The sequence below is a fragment of the Rhinolophus sinicus genome, chromosome 18 (genome assembly GCF_057876585.1).
Source record: "Rhinolophus sinicus isolate RSI-liver-muscle chromosome 18, RSI-T2T, whole genome shotgun sequence".
In the NCBI taxonomy this organism is placed as follows: Eukaryota; Metazoa; Chordata; class Mammalia; order Chiroptera; family Rhinolophidae; genus Rhinolophus; species Rhinolophus sinicus.
Genome location: NC_142518.1, coordinates 14,685,091 through 14,709,791, shown reverse-complemented (window position 1 = coordinate 14,709,791; position 24,701 = coordinate 14,685,091). Strand labels below are relative to the sequence as shown.

General features: G+C 39.1%; 1 protein-coding gene across 2 annotated transcripts in view; it reads right to left on the bottom strand.

Annotated features, from left to right (window-relative positions):
• Nucleotides 1–23,017, bottom strand: part of MBTPS2 (membrane bound transcription factor peptidase, site 2) — a 37,798-nt gene extending 14,781 nt beyond the window's left edge. The window contains exons 1-6 of one of the 2 annotated variants that reach the window (XM_019714587.3): nucleotides 22,806–23,017; nucleotides 19,692–19,840; nucleotides 17,867–18,092; nucleotides 12,775–12,878; nucleotides 10,746–10,873; nucleotides 155–273 (exon numbers count right to left, since the gene is read on the bottom strand). In XM_019714587.3, coding sequence (XP_019570146.3) covers nucleotides 155–273; nucleotides 10,746–10,873; nucleotides 12,775–12,878; nucleotides 17,867–18,092; nucleotides 19,692–19,840; nucleotides 22,806–22,880 — 801 coding nt within the window. In that variant the 5' untranslated portion in view covers nucleotides 22,881–23,017. Of the gene's footprint in view, nucleotides 1–154; nucleotides 274–4,255; nucleotides 6,047–10,745; nucleotides 10,874–12,774; nucleotides 12,879–17,866; nucleotides 18,093–19,691; nucleotides 19,841–22,805 lie in introns of those variants that run through there. The other variant, XM_088795201.1, reaches the window with a different exon arrangement.
• Nucleotides 23,018–24,701: the final 1,684 nt, after the last annotated feature.

Below are 24,701 nucleotides of genomic sequence, written 5' to 3'. Positions count from 1 at the left end.
TAGAACTATTTGTTCAATGTGAAAGGATCACCAATAATGTCTTCAGGAGAAACTGAGCTTTCTGTATGTGAGAACTTGTACGTTCCTGACATAAAATGTTAAGTGCAACATCACAAAATCTGGTGAAAAAATGTCCAAGTAATCCATTATTTACCTCAGCAACTTCAGTGATAAGCACCCCGACTCCAGTGTAGTAAAAGGGCAAGAGAATTACAGGGAGGAGAACAAGAGCTAAAATACCCAGGAGTGCAAGGACAAAATTATGCCAGATACCTGAAAAGAGAAAAAAGGAATAAGCTCAACCAGGGGCAGGAATGATATAGGTATTTGGACTTCATAACACCTGGGCATTCTGATAAATCAGTAAAGTAACCAGAAGAAGCTGTGAGGCAGATACACGTACTTACTAGTTCAGCAGACAGATGTTTAGTTAGAGGCCTCTTTCATTTCGGATATTAAAATGTAAAATAAGCTTGTTAATACATTAGGAAGACCATATGCTAATATGATTTAACATGAATAAAATCTATATTCTATACCTCTGATATATAGAGGGTGCCAAAAAAGTATACACATTTTAAGAAAGGAAAAAGCTGTATTAAAATTGTAATTATAACGATAACAGAAGATGAACACAAGTCGTGTATACTTTTTGGCACTCTGGTATATAACACAAGTAGGAAATTTTACTTACTATGCCCTCTTTTCAGAAAATGTATACATTATTAATATAAACATACTTGTGATCTTTGAAAGGAACTTCAGAACTATTCAAATAAAAGCTAAGATGAAATAAACATTCTTGCTGAACTGGGGTATGGAAATCTAACAGGTATTTGGAAAAAGAGTTTGAAGAATTAAAGTATTATGGAGAGTAGTATTGGTGGACCAAGTAGATTATGTGTCTTACATCATATCAGACTATAGCCATCTCTACCATATATACAGAGATGGTTAGGTGACGAACCCAGTGGTGTGCTGGAGCGTACGCCTACTGCTTGCCACAGCCTTACCAATTCCTCCTTCAGGGACTTCAGGTTGGCACCTTGAAATTGGCCATGGTAGGAGTACATATTTACAAGCCAGAAACCAGCAAATGCTACATCGCCTCCAGAGGCAGGTGTTAAACATACACTAGCACACCATGTAACCCTTCCCCCATCCCTACCTTTCCTTTCTTCTACTACAATTTTTCTCACTAGGCAGGGCAAGGGCACTACTAGCACTCTGAGCAGTGCGATTCTTGGTTGTGCAAATCTGTCCCTTGTATCACAGGATACTTAGCATTCCTGGCTCCATCTACTAAATGCCTTTAGTGCTCTCCAGTCACTGAGACGACCAAAGAATGCCCCCCACCCCACACATTCCAAACATTCCCAGGAGGGTGATAGCATCAGTGATAGAGAACCAATGTTCTATAATGACTGAAATGTAAGCTAAACACATTTCCCAGACTCTCAGGGAGCTGAGTAGGGACATATGACTGTTTTGGCCAATAGGATGAGTGGAAGTCATGGTGATATCTCTGCCCTGCTGGCTGGCATATAGCTACTGTGTTTCCCCAAAAATAAGACCGGGTCTTACGTTAATTTTTGCTCCAAAAGACGCATTAAGGCTTATGTTCAGGGGATGTCATCTTGAAAAATCAGGCTAGGGCTTATTTTCCAGTTAGGTCTTAATTTTCAGGGAAACACGGTATGTGATGGAATTAAACCTGTGTCTATAATATAGCAGCAGCATGTTGGAAATACTAGTACAGCTAACAAGGCAGAAAAGGCCTGAGTCCTTCAAATCACAAAATTCTATCAATGCAGAACTACTTAAATTTGGAATGTTTTATGAGCGTTTAAGCCTGTTATTTTTAGCTATTACAGCAGCCAGATACCTAGCTAATAATACATGTTCCATGTACTATATTTGCATTGTTAAGATGCCACCCCTTCCCCCAGGTGTTGTAAGTAGTTAAATTCCAGAAATATCCAGAGCAAGTCTAGTCTAGGAGATATCGGTAAACAATCTTTTCTGTTCTATACACAGATCTTTTAAAAACACCAATGGTATCAAGTTATTTATCAAAAACTATATTTTGCTTTTTCATTTATATATTTTGTATTTGTACCTACGGTATCTGTACATTTCATATCTATCCTATTTCTTATATCCACTACAGAGTAACCCATTTTTAAAACAACATATTGACTTATTTATAAGGTTCCAAACTCATGATCACTTAGGCTGTTTTACCTTTTTCATATCATGCTGCAACAAACAGCTTGGCCCATATTGTTATGCATCTAATTACATAGAAATGGAATTGTTAGATCAAAAAATATGTGCATTAAAATTGACTCCCAATGCGCCTGCATTAACTTATGTTCTCATAACTGGCATGTTTCCTCACCTTCTAAACAATGCTGGATGCTATAATTTTAGACTGCCATCTGCTAAGTGAAAAGTAAAATCTGTCTTAATTTCTATTTTTTTAATTATGAGTAAGCCTGTATGTTTTCCATGTTATTAAAAGGCTATTTCTATTTCCTTTGTCCAAAAACTATTTCCATCATTCCCTATTTATGTTTTTTGACTGGGTTGTTTTTGTTTTGTTTTGCTGATTTGTATGTATTATTATTTGCAATATATGCATTGAGGAACTTGGTCTTTTGTAAGAGGTATTACAATTTTTTCCTCCAGTGTATTGTTTGGCCTTGTTTATAGTTTTGCCTATGCAGACATTTTAAATTCTGGTGTGGTCAAATGGTTCATTTGTATTAAACCATTCCCAGTTCAAGATTATAGAAGATACCTGTTTTCTTGTATTGCTTTCATAGCTTCATGTAAAAACAAAATTAAAACAAGACAAAAAACCCACTAATTCCTTGACCCACTAGAATTTAACGGAACTAATTTAGGAATACAGCTATAACCCTCTTATCCCTTCCCACCCCTGCCAAGTTGCCAGTCCCAACACAATTTCACAAAATAATCCATCCCCACTTGAATTCAGCTCCTCCCCAACTCAGGATGGAACAGCCCACCGGGACGGCCTAAATGCTTGCACCCTCACTCTCTCAGAATGATACCACCACACAGCCATGGCTCTTCCATCCAAACCGTAGTTAGGAGGGCACACAGCAGCACTGATTCCTTGCCTCTCTGGGCAGCCTCCTATCTCTTGTCGGGGATGCAACTGGTACCAGATCACCCCTCTAGAGTCCAGATTTGCCCATGATGGCTAAGTGGCAATGAGTGTGGTAGAATACACATTTCCTTTAAACAGCCTCTTGTCCATTAATGATTTGTTTATAAGTACATCAATGCAATTTCTGTTAGTTTTTACTTCCCCTAGAACAGGGTTTCTCATATTGGCATTTTGGGGCAGATAATTTTTTGTTGTGGGGGACTGTCTTGTGCATTATAAGATGTTTAGCAGCATCCCTGCCCCCTACCTCCCAGATGCCAGTAGCACCCTCCCTATTTTCTGTATTTTCTATGGTATTTATACAGGCAAGTTATTTTCTCTTTAGAACACGTATTTTATTTTTGCTTTTTCTATTAAACGGGTTGTACATATTAAGCGTTAAAATGTACTTTGTATAGTGCAAAATACATTGTAAAACGTACAATGTATAAACAATTACAACTACAACTGAGCACGACTCTAAACAGGCAAAGAAATTACACTAAACAGTACCTAACAGTATTTGGAGGAAATAAAATGACTAAAATAGGCTTAAATTGACTAGTATTATTAAATTACATTTAATATTCAATACCACATAATTAAAAGATAAAAGATAGTTATGCAAAATGTGTTAACATCAAAAAATACAACCAAAATTAAGATAGCAAACAAAACCTATATAACCTTTTATTAAACAGGAAAATACTTGTATGCACTTAAGTGTTTACTCTTCTAAAGGAAATCTATAGCAAAGTTATCAACCTCCAGAAAAACCACACATAGAATTACTAAATTCCTAAAAGTATAAATATGAACATTTGGAAAATACAGAACTTTTACAATTTATAAGCAATAGGTGAAATTGAATACAAAAAGAAGTCTCATTTTTAGCACAGTTTATATTATAAAGAACAGTCTTTTGATGTAAGGTTCATGAATTATCCTCCTGTTGGGATCAAAAAACACCATGTTTTACAGAACAAGATAAAGCTCCTTAACAATGTAATCTAAGATATACATACATATTTTTCTACCTTTTAACTTTTTTAACATTTTAATTATATTTTTACTACTCTAGCAAAACACGACCCTTTAGACATGTAGGAATCAAAACAGTTATTTCCTAGAAACAATATAAAAGAGGCATATTTATTTCCAATTACACTCCTGAAAGAACCTTCCCTAGTTTGAGAAGGGTCTTTTATACTTTTCACTGGCTATTTTTATTCTTAGCATGTGTTAACATATGAGTTTTCAGGTTAGTGGACTGAGCAAACCTCCTATCACAACCATCAAAGGGGCACATGAAGGGCTTGTCCCCGGTATGGATTCGCTCATGTGTACGCAAATTGAAATCCAGGGAAAAGCGTTTTCCGCAACCTACAAACGTGCACTGAAAGGGTTTCTCTCCACTATGGACCAGTTGATGCCGTTTTAGCTTTGAGGACTCGACAAAAGCTTTGCCACATTCTGCACATACATGGACTCTGGGACCGTGGATATGCAGATGCTTTCTCATAGCACCGCTATCCCTGAACATCTTTGCGCAGCCCGTATGAGGGCAAGCAACTGGTTTTGGAATATCATCTTCTTTGGGTCTCTTTTGCTTAAATTTAGCAAACTCTGCCAGCTGCTTTGGATCTGAGAGGTCAATGCCAGGTATTCCTTCAGGAGGAAATTTCTTTCCTGTCAGGTACTCCGAATAATCAGGAGATGAACTGACCTCAACCTGTCCTTCTACCTCATGGTCACTATTATTGCTTGGGGACCACATGGTAACGGAAAACTCACCCTCTAGGGTTTTGATCTGCACCTGCTTCTGCACCCACTTAGTGCCGCCCGCCTCAGACCCGGCGCTTCCCGTCCCGGCCTCGCTCCTGGCGCAACTCTTCTTACTGCTGGGCTTTCTGTTGCGGCGCTTCCTGCTGTGCCTGTAGGTTGACGACGCGGAGGCTGATAGGGAAGCCAGGGTCTGCTGGAATTCGTCTTGGCTGGCCGGGACGACTACCTGGCCCTCGAGGGTGGTAGCCTGCGGGTTGTCTGCCTCGTAGCAGCTCACCACTTCTTCCTCTGTCTGCACCATGATAGTTTCCTGGTCGTGGCCCCCTTCGGCTTTAATAACGAGTGGCTGCAGCAAGATCAGAGGCGAATGGTGGTGGCCACCGTGGACCCAGCTGCCGCCGATACTCTCGTACTGAATAGTGTCCAAGGCCATGGTCTCCACAGGGACAGTGCCCACAGGGACGGTGCCCACAGGGACGGTGCCCACAGGGACGGTGACCACAGGGGCGGTCTCCATAAAGAAAGACTCCACAGGGAAGGTCTCCACAGGGACGGCCTCCACACGGACAGTCTCCACAGGGAAGGTCTCCACAGGGACGGCCTCCACAGGGACGGCCTCCACACGGACGGCCTCCACAGGGACGGCCTCCACACGGACAGTCTCCACAGGGAAGGTCTCCACAGGGACGGCCTCCACAGGGACGGCCTCCACACGGACGGCCTCCACAGGGACGGCCTCCACACGGACAGTCTCCACAGGGAAGGTCTCCACAGGGACGGCCTCCACACGGACGGCCTCCACAGGGACGGTCTCCACAGGGAAGGTCTCCACAGGGACGGTCTCCACAGGGACAGTCTCCACAGGGACGGCCTCCACAGGGACGGCCTCCACAGGAACGGCCTCCACAGGGACGGTCTCCACAGGGACAGTCTCCACAGGGACGGCCTCCACACGGACGGTCTCCACAGGGACGGCCTCCACACGGACGGTCTCCACAGGGAAGGCCTCCACACGGACGGTCTCCACAGGGAAGGCCTCCACAGGGTGCACCTGCAGAGTCTCTGTAGGCATCTCCGAGTTTTCTGTGGTGATGTAGACAGCGTTGTTTGAGGCCATGGCTGAGAGATCTGAAGAGGCTTTGGCTGCTGGGCAGAGGGTGGTTGACTAGAAAGTCCCGGAAGAAAAAGTCTGAGGCAGAAAAGCAGGAGCACCAGAGGACAACACGAGATCCGGAGAAATGCGTTCCAGAGAAATGCGCGGGCGATTGTGGAAGATACGGAAGCCGTTGTGATGCCTGGGCAGCCTGGCGCATGCGCTTCTGGGCTTCTGCGCCTCAGGGCACCAAGCGCATGCGCATGAGCTTGCTGGTAACCCAGGGAGCGCGCCGCGCTCATCCCCTCGCACTCATGCACGAGCTCGCCCTCACATCTCTGCTCCACTCACCTGCCAAGGCACTGCTTTTGGAAAATTCGGTAAGCAGGCCCTTTACTGTATTTTGCTGTATTTAATTTCTGTTGATTTTATTGTTACGCCCAGGTGTATAACAGTATCTGGGGAAAAAGGCCTCCTTTCTAATATTTATGCTTTTTAAACCCCCTTATTTAATTGCACTGACCCACATTTACAGACCATTTAATAGTATCAGTGATAGTTGATAGTGGGATTTCTTGTCTTCTCCTTTAATAGGAATGCTTCTAAGTGGTATGTCATTGGGAAGTATCCAGCTATTTCTACCTTTACTAAGGATTTTTGGTTTTTCGCCGTTAATGGATGTTGAATTTTGTTAAGTACCTGTTTCAGTATCTGCTGAGATGAGGCTTTTACCCCCCCAGTGGTCAATAATGTTTACCACATTCAAATAGATTTCCTAATGTTGAACCATCCTTTCTTTTATTTTTTTTAAATATATATATTTTAATTCTTTTTTTCTTTTTTCCCCCTTCTTCCACCTTCCCCCCACTCCAGTTCAGTTGTTTCTCAGTCCGGCAGTGCAGGACACAGCTCCCTGGCCCATTCTGGTACCATAAGCCTTGCGCTCCCCCTGGCGGAGGCAGCCGGTCACCGCAGCTGCTCAGAGACCTCACAATGGCCTCCGGCTGCTCACTGCAGCACACAGCACCCCACGCCCACCTCGCCCACCTCAGGCTGCTCAGGGCAACCCAGCTCCAAGGAGAGCCGCCATTCACAATCTTAGCTGTATGGGGCGCAGGTAACTCACTGGCCCATGTGGGAACCCAACCAGCGACCTCGGCGCCAGGAGCACAGCGCTCCAACCATCTAAGCCACTGGGCCAGCCCCATCCTTTCTTTTAGATACACCACGTGTCTGTAGAGTTTTTTGGTACTTTAAAAGATGTTATCTGTTATAATGACTTTTAAAAAATCTTAGTTTCCTTCTCTATGTGATCTGGAAAGTTTATACTAAACTGGAACTTAAAAAGAAAAATCTTTTCCTTCAAGATTTGAAAGAATTCCACCTATGCAACTTTCAGGGGCTTTAAAAAATATTATTAGCTTTAGGTGTACAGAACAACACAGTGATTAGACATTTATATAACTCACAAAGTGATAACCCCAATAAACCCAGATAACCCCATCTGACACTATACATAATTAGAATATTATTGACTATGTTCCTATGCTGTACTATACATCCTTGTGACTTTTAAGAAAATTATAGTTGACGTTCAATATTATTTTATATTAGTTTCAGGTGTATGGCATAGTGGTTAGATATTTATATAACTTATGAAGTTAAGTATCCATCCCAATAAGTCTAGTATCCATCTGACACTATACATAGTTTTTACAATATTATTGACTATGTTCCCCATACTGTATTTTACATCCCCATGACTTTTGTAACTACCAGTTTAATCCCTTCACCTTTTTTTACCCAGCCCCCTAACACCTTCCCATCTAGTAACCATCAGTTTGTTCTCTGTATCTGAGTCTATTTCTGTTTTATTGTGTTCTTTAAATTCCACAAGTGAGATCATATGGTATTTGTCTTTCTCAGTCTGACTTATCTCACTTAGCATAATACCCTTTAAGTCCATCCATGTTGTCGCAAATGGTACGATTTAGTTCTTTTTTATGGTTGTGTAACATTCCATTGTCTATACAGAGGGTGCCAAAAAAAATGTATCTTTTTCAAATTGTTTTGGATTTCTTCAGATAAATACCCAGGAGTGGAACTGCTGGGCCATAAGGTAGCTCTATTTTTAATTTTTTGAGAAACCGCCAGTTTTCCATAGTGGCTGCACCAATTTGCAATCCCACCAACAGAGAACAAGAGTTCCCGTTTCTCTACATTCCCACCAACACTTGTTGTTTGTTGATGTATTGATGATGGCCATTCTGACAGGTGTGAGGTGACAGATATATCATTGTGATTTTAATTTGTATTTCTCTGATGATTAGTGACTTTGAGCATTTTTTTTCATGTCTATTGGCCATCTATATGTCCTCTGTGGAGAAATATCTATTCAGGTCCTCTGCTCATTTTTCAATTCAATTGTTTGTTTGTTTTTGGTACTGAGCTGTATGAGTTTTTTTAATAGATTTTGGGTATTAACCCCTGATCAGATGTATCATTGGCGAGTATCTTCTCCCATTCAGTAGGCTGTCTTTTAGTTTTGTTGATGGTTTCCTTTGCTGTGCAAAAACTTTTTAGTTTGAGGTAATCCCATTTTATTTTTTCTTTTGTTTCCCTTGCCTGTGGGGAAGTAGCAGTAAAAATATTACTAAGGATAATGTCTCAGAGTTTATTGCGTATGTTTTCTTCTAGGAGTTTTATGGTTTCAGGTCTTACATTTAAGTCTTTAATCCATTTTGACTTTATTCTTGTATATGGAGTAAGGTGGTCCAGTTTCATTTTTTTGCATGTATCTGTCCTATTTCCCAGCATCATTTATTGAATAGACTGTCTTTACCTCATTGTATATCCTTGCTTTCTTTGTCATAAATTAAGTGACCATATAGGCATGCATTTATTTCTGGGCTCTCTATTCTGTTCCACTGACCTATGTGTCTGTTTTTATGCCAATATCATGCCGTTTTGATTACTATGCCCTTTAGTATAGTCTGATGTCAGATAGCGTGACACCTCCAGCTTTGTTCTTCATTCTCAAGATTGCTGTGGCTATTCGGGGTCAGGGGCAGTCTTCTTCAACTTTCTTAATTTCTCCTCTTATAACTAGCCCATTGTATATGTGTGTGTGTGTGTATATATATATATACACACACACACATATATATAAAATTTTTTTCTATCACCTCTGGGGTTTATTTAGGCTATTTTTTAAATAATCATCCAGGTTTTTGAAAATTTTGCAGAGATGAACAAAGAACACTTTTGTAATTGTGTTAATTTTCTCTTTATCAGTTGTCATTCCCCAATCTGACTGCTAATTCTGTCTATAGAAGCTTTCTTCCATTCTTTTTCTTCAAAGAACTAACTCTTGGGTTTAAAAGTTCTATTTTTCTTTTTTCTAATTATCTTCTGCCTCTATCCTTACTAATTACATAATTTCTTAACTATTTTATACTTTTTTTCCTCACTTCTTCAGTTGAATGCTTAACTGATTTACTTTCATTTCCTCCCACCCCCCTTTCTTCCACCTCTCTCCCCCACTCCGGTTCAAGCCATTGTTTCTCAGTCTAGTTGTATAGGACACAGCTCCCTGGCCCATGCTGGTACCATAAGCCTTGCGCTCCCCCTGGCGGAGGCAGCTGGTCACTGCAGCCGCTCAGAGCTCACAGCTTGCTGGCTGCAAACCACTCAGTGGCCTCACAATGGCCTCCAGCTGCTCATAGCAGCACACAGCAGCCTTGCACTCCTCCCCCAGCCCCCTCTGAGGCAGTCGGTTGCCAGTCATTGGTCAGCCACTCACAGTAGCCCAGGGCAGCACACAGCAGCCCGCAGCAGCACAAAGTAGCCCACGCTGGCCACTGGCCACTCATGGCAGCACACGCCAACTTCCAATGCTCACAGCAGCCCAGCTCCAGGGAGAGCTGTTGTTCACAATCTTAGCAGTAGAGGGCGCAGCTCACTGGCCCATGTGGGATTCGAACTGGCGACCTCGGGGTTAGGAGAAAGGCACCCCAACCACCTGGGCCACCAGGCCGGCCCTCATTTCTTATTTCATAACTGCCTAACGCAGTGCATTTTCCTTGTAGAAAAACTACATTTCATTATCATTTTTAAATATACTGCAATTATAGTTTTGAATTAAATTGGACAATTTTTATGTTTCATGGGCACTTGAAAAGAAATTATAGTATAGAGTTTAGCATATTTATTGAATTTTGTCTTACTAAGAGCTTCGATGATTGACTTTTTCATACATATATGCCATGTGTTAAGAGATATGAGACTCATTTATTACATCTGGTTTTTTCCTTATGCTTTTTACAGTTTTGTTTTGATGGTTTGTTACCTGATACAGTAAGATTCACGATTACATTTCATTGTGGATTATATTCCATATGATCATTAAGTGGCCCCCTATGTGTCATTTAATGCTTTAGTCATATTTTCTGTTCACATTTGCATGGTATATTCAGCTTCTTTTACTTTCAATCTTTTTAAAATAACTTACGTTGGTTTTAGTTCTTTTTAATGAAGAAAATGGAAATGTAAACTATTTTGCTCTACTGCTTTTGACTGAGAATCTTATAAACTGAATTTATTAATCAAAAGAGATGTTTTCGTTTGTTATGTGAGTACTTTCTAACCACTAACAACACATAGATGAATAAAGAAATTTAAGTCTGTTACCTGCACAAAATATCCTTAGTTGCTGGACTGGTGATATAAGTTGCAAGTGAGTGGTGAACAGATCAACAAATGCTCCAGGATAAATAATGAAGAGAAAAATCCCAAAGCCATTAAATCGAACTTGTTCCCTAAGAAATCACATAAAAAAAAGGAATTTACTACTAGTATTGCATTTGTCAAAATAATAATATATGTAACCTTAAAACATCCTACCGAACTTCAAATTCTTGCTTAAAAAAACAAGTCTCTCTGGATAGTCAAAAAGTTATACCTAAGAAAGGAAAAAACTGTATTAAAATTGTAAAACTCAATATATACCAATAACAAAAGATGAATACAAATCGTGTGTATACATTTTTTTGGCACTCCCGCTATTTCTGTGAGAAACTAAATGAAAAACATTTTTATGATTTACTCTGAATTATTTTCAGAGGACACCATAGAAAATATAATTCAAATACATTATCTAAATCTTTATAGGTATCTTAGCTATTAAAAATGAAGGTGGACGTTTATCTAAGTGTACTCCTATTGAATTAATGTTCAAGTACATTTTAAAATGCATAATGCTCAGACTGTCCTTAGGAGAACTATTTTTTATCAAGTAATTCTCTAAAAATGTAATTACATTTAATAGCTTCATATGACCACACAGCTACTCTAAAAAAAGCATTGCCTAAATGTATTGTGCTGTTACTTAGTACTAGATACAGTGGTACCTCGGTTTTCGAACATCTCCATTGACAAACATTTCAGTTTACGAACGCTGTAAATTTTATGGATTTATGGTATCAGTAGATAGTAAAATTCATGCTAAATTTGCAGTTTTAGGGGTTGATTTTAAAGGTCTGGAACGGATTAATCCATTTTGCATTACTTTCTATGGGAAACCGTGCCTCGGTTTTCAAACTTTTCAGAACTCGAACAGTCTTCCGGAACAGATTATGTTCGAAAACCGAGGTACCACTGTACAGAAAAATTACTGTAAAATTCACCTTTTTCTTGGCAGTTGGGATTTTATCAAAAAAATTACCTACATTATTTCACATACTGTAAATTATTAAACTGTTAATAGCAATGCTGTGCTATGTATTATAAAACCCTAAAGGCTGCATTGCTAAAAACGTGGAAACAAAGGTAAAAGAGATTAAAAAGAAAAAAGTAGCCACCCATTTATACCAATATATGGCACACCTGTGTAACAGTGTATGCTCTGTCAAAATGAGGGTTTATTGCCAGTCAATAGACTCTTATTCATATGCAACTGGAAAGAAGTAATAAAAACTTCTCATCTAAAACCTTTTATCCGGTCCACACGCCCAAAGGATAAAACACATTTCCATCAGTATATGTGTTCCTTAATAACAATAATTATCGGTGGGAGTAAAGAGGAGTGTGACTCCTCCTCTCCCCCACCATGATTTTATAAGTTTAGTAGTCTTTAAAATGCTCAGGTATAATTATAATGATACATTTGGGCAGTCACAACAAGAGGGCATGATAATTGAAGCAAGTTCCAGGTCTCATCCTCCCTTATTTTCCACTTGGGTGTCTAGATAGACTATGATATTTGTTAACAAACCCAGAGCTTTTGGTGATATTACTCTAGCTAGCAGAGGCCATGAGTAGAGCAGGAAAGTATTTCAGCTGATAAGCCAAGAAAGTACTAAGAAGGCAGGTGGGTGGGCTTTGAGTGCAGAGGTTATCATTCTGACCCAATGATGAATAGAAAAACTAGGTAGGTTTCAGGATTGGATGAAAATCTTGAAGTACCATGAGGATATATAACCATGCTGGCAAAGGATAGAAAGATCCAGATTATAGATATGTGTATGGTTAATTGAGCATATTCATCAATATATAAATCTCCTCTGCAAAAGAGAGGTATCGCAAAATAATAATGATGGACATGCACTGGGTAATAACCACAGAAAGAAAAAATAGCAAATGTAGCAGATTTTAGTAATAAGCCCTTGTAAATGAAAAGCTTCTTTGCATGTAGTAGAAAGAAAAAGGTAAATATCATTACCTAATAGCTGCTATCCCATGTCCAATTTCGTGTACAACACCACTAATGAGGACTGCAGCGAAGAAATAGGTCAGTTGGTTGACAGGTAAATTTATACCAGGAACCTGTTCGTAGACACAATGATAAATACACACTTGGGCACCAAGAGAGACGATGTTCACTCTATATTAAAGCTTAAACTTCCAACCTGAAGGTTCTATAAACTAAAATATGAATATCAATAGTTCACTTCTTCATTGTAAAGACACTAGCCAGTTTTTTGAACTAGGCAGTTTTTGAACTAAGCACACCAATCTAAAAAAGAACAAGAAACACCAGGATAAAAAGTTAAAATTTTAGCTTCCTGATCTGCACTGTGGGAAAGAACTAGAGAGCCTGGCAAAATGCCAGGGAATGAGCCGTGACACTGAAAAAGTAAGCAGCTGATTCATTCTCAAGGACTGGAAGCCTGATTTGGGAATTCTCATTATAATTCCTAGCCCTTCCTCTGTATTGTTATTCCAAGGTTCATTTGAGTAATACTGGATATCCCCACCTCCCATCAATGAATTTCATTTCAGTATTTTCAAGTTATATGACAGTTGATAATTAAAGGTAGTGTAATAAAGCATCTTATTTGTGTGGGAGTACCACGCCTCCATTTCTTTGATTCCATCAGTTTGTCCAGTACATTGGTAGTATCAAAGTGATACATCAATATTATATTAAAATTGAAATTTAATGCAGAAAGTTAGGCATTTGGAACATACAGACATGTTAAGGACCTATGAAGGATCAGGAGTTGTCTTGCAGTCAGATGCTCCTAAGACGTTGTGCATATATATATCACAGCATTCACAAGGGAAGTTTGCTATTTTAAGAGCTGCATGGTTAATTTTTCTTTTTTTAGATACCCAAGAATCTGCTCGTAAGATAAATAATTGCTCCCAAGTTATGTCATCTGTTAAGGAGACATTCTATAAATTAGGCTAAGGGGGGCACACCAGGCATCATTAATACTATTTACATACTGAGCATCTATTTCTTACAGTCCAAGAGTTGGAACCCTAACGGTATCTTTCTAGAGGAAATTCTTTTTTGCTTTTATTAATTTAACTATAAAATATGTTTAAAGCAGAAAAACTTGAAAACTCAAAGAAAAATAGAAGCCTATAATCCTATAATCCTCCCAAAACACACAAAAAACCATTCTCAATGTTATAAAACATGTCCTTCTAGTATTTTCATGAACACATTTTTAAAAATTATACTTTTATTATAAATGTGGTTTTGAAATCTCAATAGTATCATAAATATTTTTCCATGAATATTTTCTGGTTCAACATGATTTTTAATAGTTGCATTGTATTGTATGGAATGGATTGTTGGGCATTTAGTTGTTTTAAAAGTTTCTGCTCTTATAAATTCTATAATAAACATATTTGGACACATGTACCCAAATATTTTGGGGAGATGAATTCTTAGACAAGCATAGTTGGTTCAGGCTCCAGAGAAGTATCACTTGGGGTTGATGCTCTGGCTCCCTCCCTAACTAGCAAGTTTGGATTATTCCAACACTTCAATTTCCTCATCATTAAAATAGAAATAACCACATTTACATAAAAGGGTAATTTTGAGGATTACATGAGATAATCTGTGCCCAATGTTTAATATTATGCCTCACTGAGAGGGTAACAAATGCTATTATTACACGCAATTTAAAGGACTTTGATATATATCAAACTGCTCTCTAAAAGCAGACCCTTCCATAGTCATAGTTTCTGCCATTAGTTTTATGCTTATGTCTTCCTCATTCTGTGTTCATATAAAAAGAAACCTGTTTTTTTCTTGCAAGGTCTTTCCTGATTTTATGCTTTAATTTTAATTCAACTGGAATTTTTGTGCACAACAGAAAAATTTCACTTTCAAGCCTCCTTTAGTACCGTGTTTCCCCGAAAATAACACCTAGCTGGACCATCAGCTCTAATGCGTGTTTTAGAGCAAAAATTACCATGTTTCCCCGAAAATAAGACCTAGCCGGACAATCAGCTCTAATGCGTCTTTTGGAGCAAAAATTAATATAAGACCCGGTATTATATTACATAAGCCCCAGTCTTACATTATAGTAAAATAAGACCGGGTATTATATTAGACTGGGTCTTATAGTAAAATAAGACCAGGTCTTATATTAATTTTTGCTCCAAAAGACACATTAGAGCTGACTGTCTGGCTAGGTCTTATTTTCGGGGAAACACAGTAACAGAAAGAGATTCAAACCACACTGCTTAGATTGCTTTCTAAATTCATTAGTAATTCCAAGTGTCCTTTCCCTAGTTTTCATAATCATCACTTTTAATGTATATATAATATTGAATGACAATCCCAATATTTAACCATTTCTCAGTTACATATTGTGGTTGTTTCCAATTCTTCATAGTAATAGTGTTAGGAAAAAGAGCTTGATGAATACCTGTTTTTTTCTATATTTGGGACATTTTTATGATGCTCATTATATAAAGCTCTCTTTATCCAGACCCTACTAAGCAATTCTTTTAAAAAACATCAGTGTATCTTCTTCCACATACCTGCTCCATTCCCCTGTTGTCAGGCATCTTTCTGTTCAGATCAGTAGTTTCCTTTTTTCTGACCCCTCTCTAAATTTATGTACTTAACCTTAATTCTCATACTTGTACATTCCCTCTGTATCACAAAGTATACTGGTTACTTTACCTTTATGTCAAATAAATCAGTAGGCTTGATCCAATAGGACACTGGTTCTCTCTCTTTATTATTTTATGGATGTAATAATGAGATAAGGTAAGGATTTGAGTGTGTAACTATACCAACAGATGGTAGGTCTTATTTGCTGGCAATAGTATGCAAATGCCCGTCTGTCTAGGCCATGAATCACACAGGGTATTAGGTGAACCAGAATACTGACCTCTCAACAACAATGTGCCAGGTTTTTGGGAACTAATACTAAATGAGACTATAGGGAATTATAGAGTAAACAGAAAGTATATTCTCTAAGGCATAAGTATGTTCTCATGTCAGGAGATGTAACATTCTTAAATGTATACATAAATATGCACAGTGGACTACAGAGGACAGCTGACTTAATGATTCCAGAGCATGACTCTCCTAGCAGAGTCAATATTTTTGTGAGCTCTATGAATAAACTGAGAAGCAAAAAGAAGAAATAATTTCTTCTCTGAACATCTTGCCAGTCTAATCCTATTCAAGCAGACAGTACAATGATCATATTTCCTCCAAACCTGCTTCTTCCTCTACTATCCTCCTTCTTGGCAAACAGTAACCAATCATGTATCCCAAGAGTTATCCTAAACTCTTCCTTTTCCCTCCAGCCTCACATTCAATTAATCGCCAAGGCCTGAAAATTCTACTCCAAAAGATCCCTTGAATCTACCCCCTTCATTCTAATTACCACTAATTTAGTTTAAGTCTTTATCACTTCTAATGTGAATTATTCCAACTGCCCTCTTAAATGGTCTCCCCATCTTAGGTGTAACCCTACTTTGGTTCATTTTGCAGACCTGTTATCTACAGTTAAAATCGGAACTTGTTATAATAGCCCTTCATAACCCAAACTCTGCATATATCTCCCATCTTATCTCCTGCACCATATACTACCTAGACACAGGTCAAAGTTACTTTATAGTCCTTTGAAGAATTACCGGTCTTTCTTAAGAGAGTAGAGCATAATGGCTATGAGGTCAGTGGTGGATGAGTGGTGGAGCCACCATTTACTAGCTGTGACGACAGGCAAGTGACTTAACATCTCTGTGCCTTGGTTTTCTCCTGTGACTCTTACTTCTAGATTGTTGCAAGAATAAAAGAAAACGGGCACCAAAACCTCACATGGGAAGCAGTGCATATGAACTAGGTTTTATTATTTCTACTATTATGCCCTCCACCTTTCCCTGTTATATTGGTCCCTCTGGTACTAGGACACTCAACTGCCACCTTCCTTTCCCAGGCTATGTGGACTCTGCCCACCCTTCCACCAAAGCTCTTCTCTACTCTCTCCCCAGTGCCAGGCACATCTCAGCACACCTTCTCTCTATCCCGACAGCACCTTATACTTTATCTAACCGTAGCACAATTATAGCAGCTCTCCCTCTAGACTAAAAGTTCCATTACTGCTAGGATTGGATTTTGTTCCCCATATAAGCAGGACTCAATAACACATGGCCAATTGGCAGAATATACTCAGTAAATGTTTGCTAAAGAAATAAATCATCTCTTCTGAGGCCTCACCTGGAGAATCCTTTTAACCTCTAAGAAAGAGCTAGTTACCATTCTCTACAAATGACTTCTAAATCTTCCCATAGTGACCCAGTCTAGTAGAGGCCACAAAGTGTTGAGTTAAAAAACAAACAAACAAAAAACTGTCACTAACTCGTAAATAGTCTATTCCATTAATAAGAATGTGATTAAAAACATAACATTCATGACTCCTGGAAATGGAATCTATAAATGTAAAAATTTTGAATTAAAAGCCAATGGTAAAGCACCTTTCCAAACTCTGGAGACATGAATTGATAAGGTAAAGGTCTACTCATGTGTTTTAAAGAGAGAATTATTATAAATAGCTCACATTCAAAGGAGTACAACTCAGCACATTATTCTTCACATCAAAAAAATCAGTGACCATTCAAAAAGGTCTTATACTTTTAATTAAAAGGATATTATTGGTTAGAGTATGAAAGCCACGAAGAGAAAATGGGAACACTGCATAGGATAAAAATGCAATTTATTTATATATTATAAAGATCCTAAATCAGCATACTTATTCTTTGATACTAACAGTCATTTAACAACTCAAGACAACACGTCTTAAATGAAATACCTATATAATTGCTGAGTCTTAATGATGGTCTCTTCATTCTACTACTATTAGTACTACATACTGCAATTATTCCTTGCTATATTCTTACTAATGTTTTTATTTAAGCAGATAATTTGAGAAATTGTGAGACTTTTCATTTATTTTTATAGTTATATTATGGATAGGAGTTATGCTATCCAGAAGAAATATCTTGTGTCTATGTTTCAACAAAGTTAGTTATTAAAGAAAAAAGAAGGCACTTACCACAACTTGTAGCACCTGTTCGTTGTGAAGTGAGGAAGAGGAGGAGGAGGAAGAAGAGGAAGACGATGAAGAGGAAGAAGAGGAGGAAGAAGAGGAAGAAGAGGAGGAAGAATAAGAAGCAGAAGAATCAGCCATCATTTGTGCTAAAGTCTGCATCAGCGTTTTCCCCAGTAGAAAAAACGAGCTAAACATGGCAATTACGCCAAATACCATTCCAAAATTGAACCTGTTAAGAGGAAAAAATTGCATAAACGTACAATTCCTAACAATTCAGGGACTAAAAACTTCATTGACCAACCACATTTCATAGCTTCAAAATAAATGTCTAAAAATTCCCATACCTCTGTCTCTTTTTCCTACTGAACTTTAGATCTGTGACTGAAGCACAGGCAGTAGTCTCTTTAAAGAGTTCTAATAACTTACAGTTCTCTCATAATTTAAGAGGCTGAATATTCTTCCCAATAAAAAATTTGTTTCCTTGCATGTCTTTTGCTCATTTACATAGCATCGTTTTGATCTTGTTCTCATAGTTATTAAAATTCTTTTGACGTTACAGACATCCATTCTTTTTCCTCTACCAATTCTATTACCTGTATCTTATTTTAGCAATATTTTGTGATGAGCTTAAATATTCATGATAGCATTTAATGAGCTTCTTTCTTTTACTGCTTTTGTAATTAGCAGTTACCCGTCTATAGTTGGGATGATCTATTACACTTTGTAACTGTTTGATAAGTTGTGTTTTTCAAGGAACTTATTCTTCTAAATTGTCAAATTTATAGGCACAGAATTGTTCATAATTTCATTTTTTTAATGTTTATAAAACCTGTATTAATGTTCCCTTTTTCAATTCTGATTTTTAGTTAACTTGTGGTTTCTTTTTTCTTAATCAGTCATGGTACAGGTTTATCAATTTTATTAATCTTTTCAAAGAACCATATTTTGACTTTGCTGATTTGTTCTATTGTATATGTTCTACTTCACTGATTTCTGCTCTTTTATTATTTCCTACTTCCTCTTTTGTTTGCTTTGATTTGCTGTTGCATTTTGATAATCTGAGTATTTTCATTTAGCTCTACTCCATTTGGAGCTCAATTTTTAACAAAAAGGCATTTAGACAAAGCCCGCCTCCCCCTTCCCAGTGCCATACTAGAAATTCTCTCAACTAATTTGTCAGTCTCTAGGGTGTCCCAGAGATCATCGTAAACCCCCTAACCATAAACTTTTGATTTTTTTTTAATGTTTTAAACTAAAGGGGTATGCCTGGAATGGCAAGGGGGTTCCAGGACCCCAATGCTGCAGTCTGCTTGGCCGATTTCCCACTTGGTTTGTGCATATGCCTTACTGGTTGTTAAATATTTTAAATATCCTTCCGGAACCTGGAGGAGTATCACAAAAGAAGCACAGGGGAAAGCCTGCAGATTTTGGGGTGTCCCATGACTCCCAGGACCCTCGTTTCTATGTGTGATGATAGGGGAAAGAATTCTCCAGGATTATTTTCCTGATGGAAAATGCTCCATATGTTGTTTGATTTTCTATTAGTGTATAAGGTACACAGCGAAGTGTACAAGACTGAAGTGTACAGCTCACTGAATTTTTACACATGTGCATCCATGTACCCACCACCCAGATCAAGATATAGAACTTTGATTTTTAATGTATGAGAAAGCACAAGGAGGCAATCCCATAAGTTTATATAAAACCATAAAGTTTTTATACTGTCAAAATTTTAAAACGCAGATTGGTAAATGATGGAAACAGTTCTTTTAATAAGCATTTCTCATGATCACAATAATTTAAACCCAAAAGAGAAAATGAAGCATACCACTGGTAAAGCATCCTCGCTTTCCGCCGTCCCCAACTGTAAAAGGCACGATTGAAAACAGCAGTTTGCCATCTTATGTGAAAAGGGGAGATGCTTAATCCGTTGTTTTCCAGCCAGTCTTCATAAGAATGCTTAAAATAAACAGATGACTAAGAGAGAAAGAAAAGGTCCACATCACTCGATTTTGAAGAACAATTTATAATGTTTAAGAAAATCAAAAAGTGTTTTCTACAGGAGAGCAAGATATAACAAATGCTTGTAATTTTGAAGCTTTATGTTTCTTCTTCAGGATATTAAAGGAAAGGTCTCAGACTAACTGGTCTGCTGAGATTAGGGCCCAGCATCCTATGGCCCATGGGCCAAATCTGGCCTGCAACGTGTTTTTGTACTGCCTCTGAGCTAAGGATGGTTTTCACATTTTTTAGGGATTATAAAAAGACAACAAAAACAAGAATATGCGACACAGACTCTGTGTGGCCCACAAAACCTAAAATATTGTCTGCCCCTTTACAGCTGCCCTCTGCTTAAAACACTGTTGCCCAATAGAAATACAATGTGAGTCACACATGCCAGTCCCATACGTAATTTTAAAATTTCTAGTAGCCAAATTTTAAAAAGTAAATGGAGAGAGATTAATTTAAATATATTTTTAACTCAAAATATCCAAGATATTATCATTTCAACATGAAATCAATATAAAATATCACTGAAATAATTTACAATTCTATTCATTCATTTGTGTACTAAGTCTTTGAAATCCGGTGTCAACTTGACACTTACAGCACATCTCAATTTGGACTAGCCCCATTTCAAATGCTCAATGACCATGTGTAGCTCAATGGCTACCGTACTGGACAGTACAGGCCTAGAAACCTTGTTACCATAGAAAGTGTCCTTGTGTTATAATTTAAAAATACACCCAACTAATCCAACAGAGGGTACAAGTTGGTTGGAATCAGTGCTTTCTATCCTTTTCTGAGCAACAACCCTAAGAAATTAGGCTGACTTTGATTACGTAAAAGTACAAAACTTATCTAAAGTCATCTTGGTCTCAGTAACTTCTCTTACATTCTTCAGGGTTGGGAGGATAACTGTTTATACACAGCCTAACGAGTTTTATCTTTAGGGACGTTTGAAGTCCTTGAGTAAGGATTTTGGATAACAAAGCTGTTTTATATACACTGACATTGACCCTGATTACCTCGGTTACTGTAAGTACAGTAAGTATTTTGTCACATCAATGTCCATCCATTTGAGAAATTCATCTGTTTCTAGAAGGATATTTCAGCCTATCACAGTCATAAAAAATGACCTGAGTCTGAACACAGGTATCCGTTTGCCTTTGGATATCGAATGTTCTCTGCTCTCAATTTTTAGGTGGAATTTTTAAAACCTGCTTATTTTCCAGGACTTGGAAAAGGAGAGTGACACACCCCTTCAGCAGTCTACTGAGGAAATCCTAGAAGAACCAAGGGTGGAAACAGCGGACCATGTTGGAAACAGAAAAATTGAAGGTGCAGGCTCCGAAAAGTCTAAGGTCTCTCCATTCCCCAAGCAGATACTCTGAATGAGTTAGATCTTTTGCCCAAGGAATAGTAAGTACTCTTAGGGAGCCAGGGGCTGTTACTGAAATTAAAGTGCCATCCTGGTCACCTCACACATTTGACCAGAGGCTGTGGAGGTTTGAAAACTTCTTTTTATTTTGGATTTTTGTCACATATGCAACATAAAGAAATCATGTGCCTTGTTTCTAAACAACAAAATCACTGTTTAAAGAAAGAAGCAGTGGTCTGTACTGCTTATGACATGCTAAGCACTGTGCCAAGTATGTGCAGAAGATGCAGAGTCTTGATTCTGTAGGTCAGGGATGAGGACCGAGATTCTAAGTCTACGTTTCCGACAAACTCCCAGATGATGCAAGTGCTGCTGGTCCTTGAACCGCAGGTTGAGTAGCAAGGCTTTATGTGTACGAACTAATGTAATCCTCTCTACAGTATCAGGAAATCCTTACTATTGTTACCCCTACTTTAAAGAGGAAGAAACCGAGGCACAAGAGAGTAATTTGCCCAAGGTCACAAGGGCTAGAAGTGTCAGAGCCCAGCCCTTGCTCTAAGGACTCCACTGTAGAACCGCCTCACTTTGCAAGTTGAACTGCAACAAAGAAGCACAAGTATCATTTCATTTTACTGTTAAACCTAAAGCACACAATACTAAACTACAGTATTCTATTTAAAACGGTACTCAGAACATGGTTTTACTATTCATAATTGGAATTTTTATTAAACATTTGAGAATTTATAAGATTTTGTTCCACACATAGTTAACCCCCACCCTCCAATATTCAATTCCAAAAGGTTACTTGAACCATGCGGTCAGACAAATGTTCGTAATTTTTGCTACCCCTCCCAAATAACTGGAGAATGGACCGTGCACCCAGAGCGTGTGTGGAGGGGAGTTAATGTTAAGAAGGGGGTGCAGGGTGCAAATTAACATTTGAATAATCAGAAATTAGTTATCTACATCCCTGCTACTGAGTATGCTACTTTGAAGGATGGTCTGTAGATTAGCAAACAGCATTGGTAGCACTTGGGAACTGGCTACAAACGCACAATCTTAGGCTCTGCCGCAGACCTGCTGAATCAGAATGTGCATTTTAACCGGAACCCCCGATGACCATATGTACTTTAAAGTTTGAGACCACTGATCGAAATCACAACTTGATTTAGATTCATTCCAACGCCAGCAGTCTCTACGGGGTCGTGGAGTTAAAGACAATGAGGGGAAACAATGCCTTTCCTAGGCAAACAATTTATTTTCCTCCCTGGGACACTGCCGTGAGGTATGGCAGGACCCCGGTCCTCCCGAGACTATTACCGGAGCTTCCCCGGCAAGACACGAAGGCTGCGGGGCCTGCACCGCCCGGCAATGAGACTGCGGCTGCTGCGCCGGCCGCCACACCCCTCCCGCGGCACCCCATTCTTTAAGACCGAACGTGGGCGACGGCCGCGCGGCTTCCAGCCCGGGAGGCGCGAGGCAGGGGAGCAGGAAAGGCTTTGGGCCCTGCGCTCCCGCCCTGGGTACCGCGGGCTTGAGCCATCAACCCGAAGCTCTCACCTTCAGCACCAAGTCGGTCAGGTAGACGGCAGTCCAGCCACCCACCACCACCACCACCAGCGACACCGGAATCATGGCAGTGGCAGAGGCAGCGGAGGGAAGGCGAGCCCCCGGCGTCCTCCTCCCTGCGAGCCGCAACCAGCCGACCGCACGGCGCTTACAACCACAGCATCCGCGCAGGAACCAACCTGCTGCCGGCTCACTTCTCGCGATGGCGCTGTTTTCCCCCGGACCCTTCCGGTGGGGTCACACAGACTGACGGACTTGTGCGCACCGGAAAAGGGCGCGGGGGCTTATTTTTGTGGGGCACTCGGGCGCCGCGATCCCGGCATCCGCTTGGTTGCCGCTGCGTGCTCTCTCGTGGCTTCTTAGGTTTTGGCTCTCCCTGCAGTTTGCTCTCCATTCTCTCCAGTTCTGGTCTGGTGTTCGCTGTTGCTTTTGATCTAATGAGGGTTTGGGGTCATCTGAAGTAATAATAATCGCCTCCGCCTCCCACACCTTGTCATAGGTATCCAGATTTAAGTTAGTTACGTTTATTCTTTTTATTTAAGTGTAATTTACACATAGCGAAAGCATAATACAGATCTCAACTGTCCATTTCGATGAGCCTTAATAACTATTATCTGCGTACCCTAATCAAAATAAAGAACATTTCCTTATCAGGAATTTCTTTTCAAGTCAACCTCCCTCCCCCTTCTAATTTATTTAAACTTTATGTGAATAGAATCAAACAATAAGTACTCTTTTGTGTCTGGTTTATTTTGCTCAACATAATAGAGCTGTAGGGGAGCAGAATTTGCCACCTCAAAATATTTGCCACCCTTTTTGGCATATTGATTATTTTAAACTGGTTATTTAAAAAAACAAAACAAAAAACAGACAGAAGAGGAGTTCTGAAAACCAAGTAGAAGTTACCCTTTCCTAAGAGACATTTACATTTATAAAGGGAATCTCCATTTGTAAAGATGTTTCCCTCTCTACCAGGAAGAGCAGGATGAATAAATCTCCACAAACTTTTTATCAATGCAAAAGGCAGGGACTTAACTCTGCATAACAACCTGACCCTTATTTACTGTACTTTGCCTGGGGACCACCCATTGCTGGCCTCCTCCCCATCCCCCAAATCTTTTGTCTTTAGCTGAAGATGGTATTTAAGGTGATGGCTTCTGCCATTTCAGAGTTATTCAGTTTTCCTGGGTCTCTCCCATGTATACAGGAGGCATACATGTTATTAAATTTTTGCTTGCTTTGCTCCTGTTATTCTGTCTCATGTCAATTTAATTTTTATACCAGCCAGAAAAACCTAGAAGGGAAGAGGAGACATTTTTCCACCCTGACATAGCTTTATTCATGTTGTTGATTAAATTAGGATCTTTTCTTAACCTCTTTCATTACAAAATTTAAGATTGGTTCTATGGTAAAAACAAAACAAAAAAAATGGAGCTCTGAACATACACATATTTTTATGTTGACACATACCTGATTATATATTGACTTGGAGCAGTGGTTCTCAACCTTGGCTGTACATTAGGAGCACTAGGGGGCTATAAAAATTTGTATTAAAATGCTATAGCTTACATTAATTAAGTCAATCTCAGCTTGGGACCCAAGCATTAGTATTTTTTTAAGCTCTTAGATCATTCCACTGTGCAGCCAAGATTGAGAACCACTGAACTAGATGATCTCTAACGAAAGGAAAACCAATATTTGTTTTTCTGCATTCACTTAATGTTCAAGTCCTTAAAAATTACTTGTGTTAACTTTTCTGGAAAAGCATCATTAGCAATAAAAATACTAATACCCAAATATCGAGAACATAATACTATCTTAAGAACAAGTATCCCGAATAAAAATGCACTCTCAACCCCCTCTAAAGTAAAACTAAAGTGTAATAAT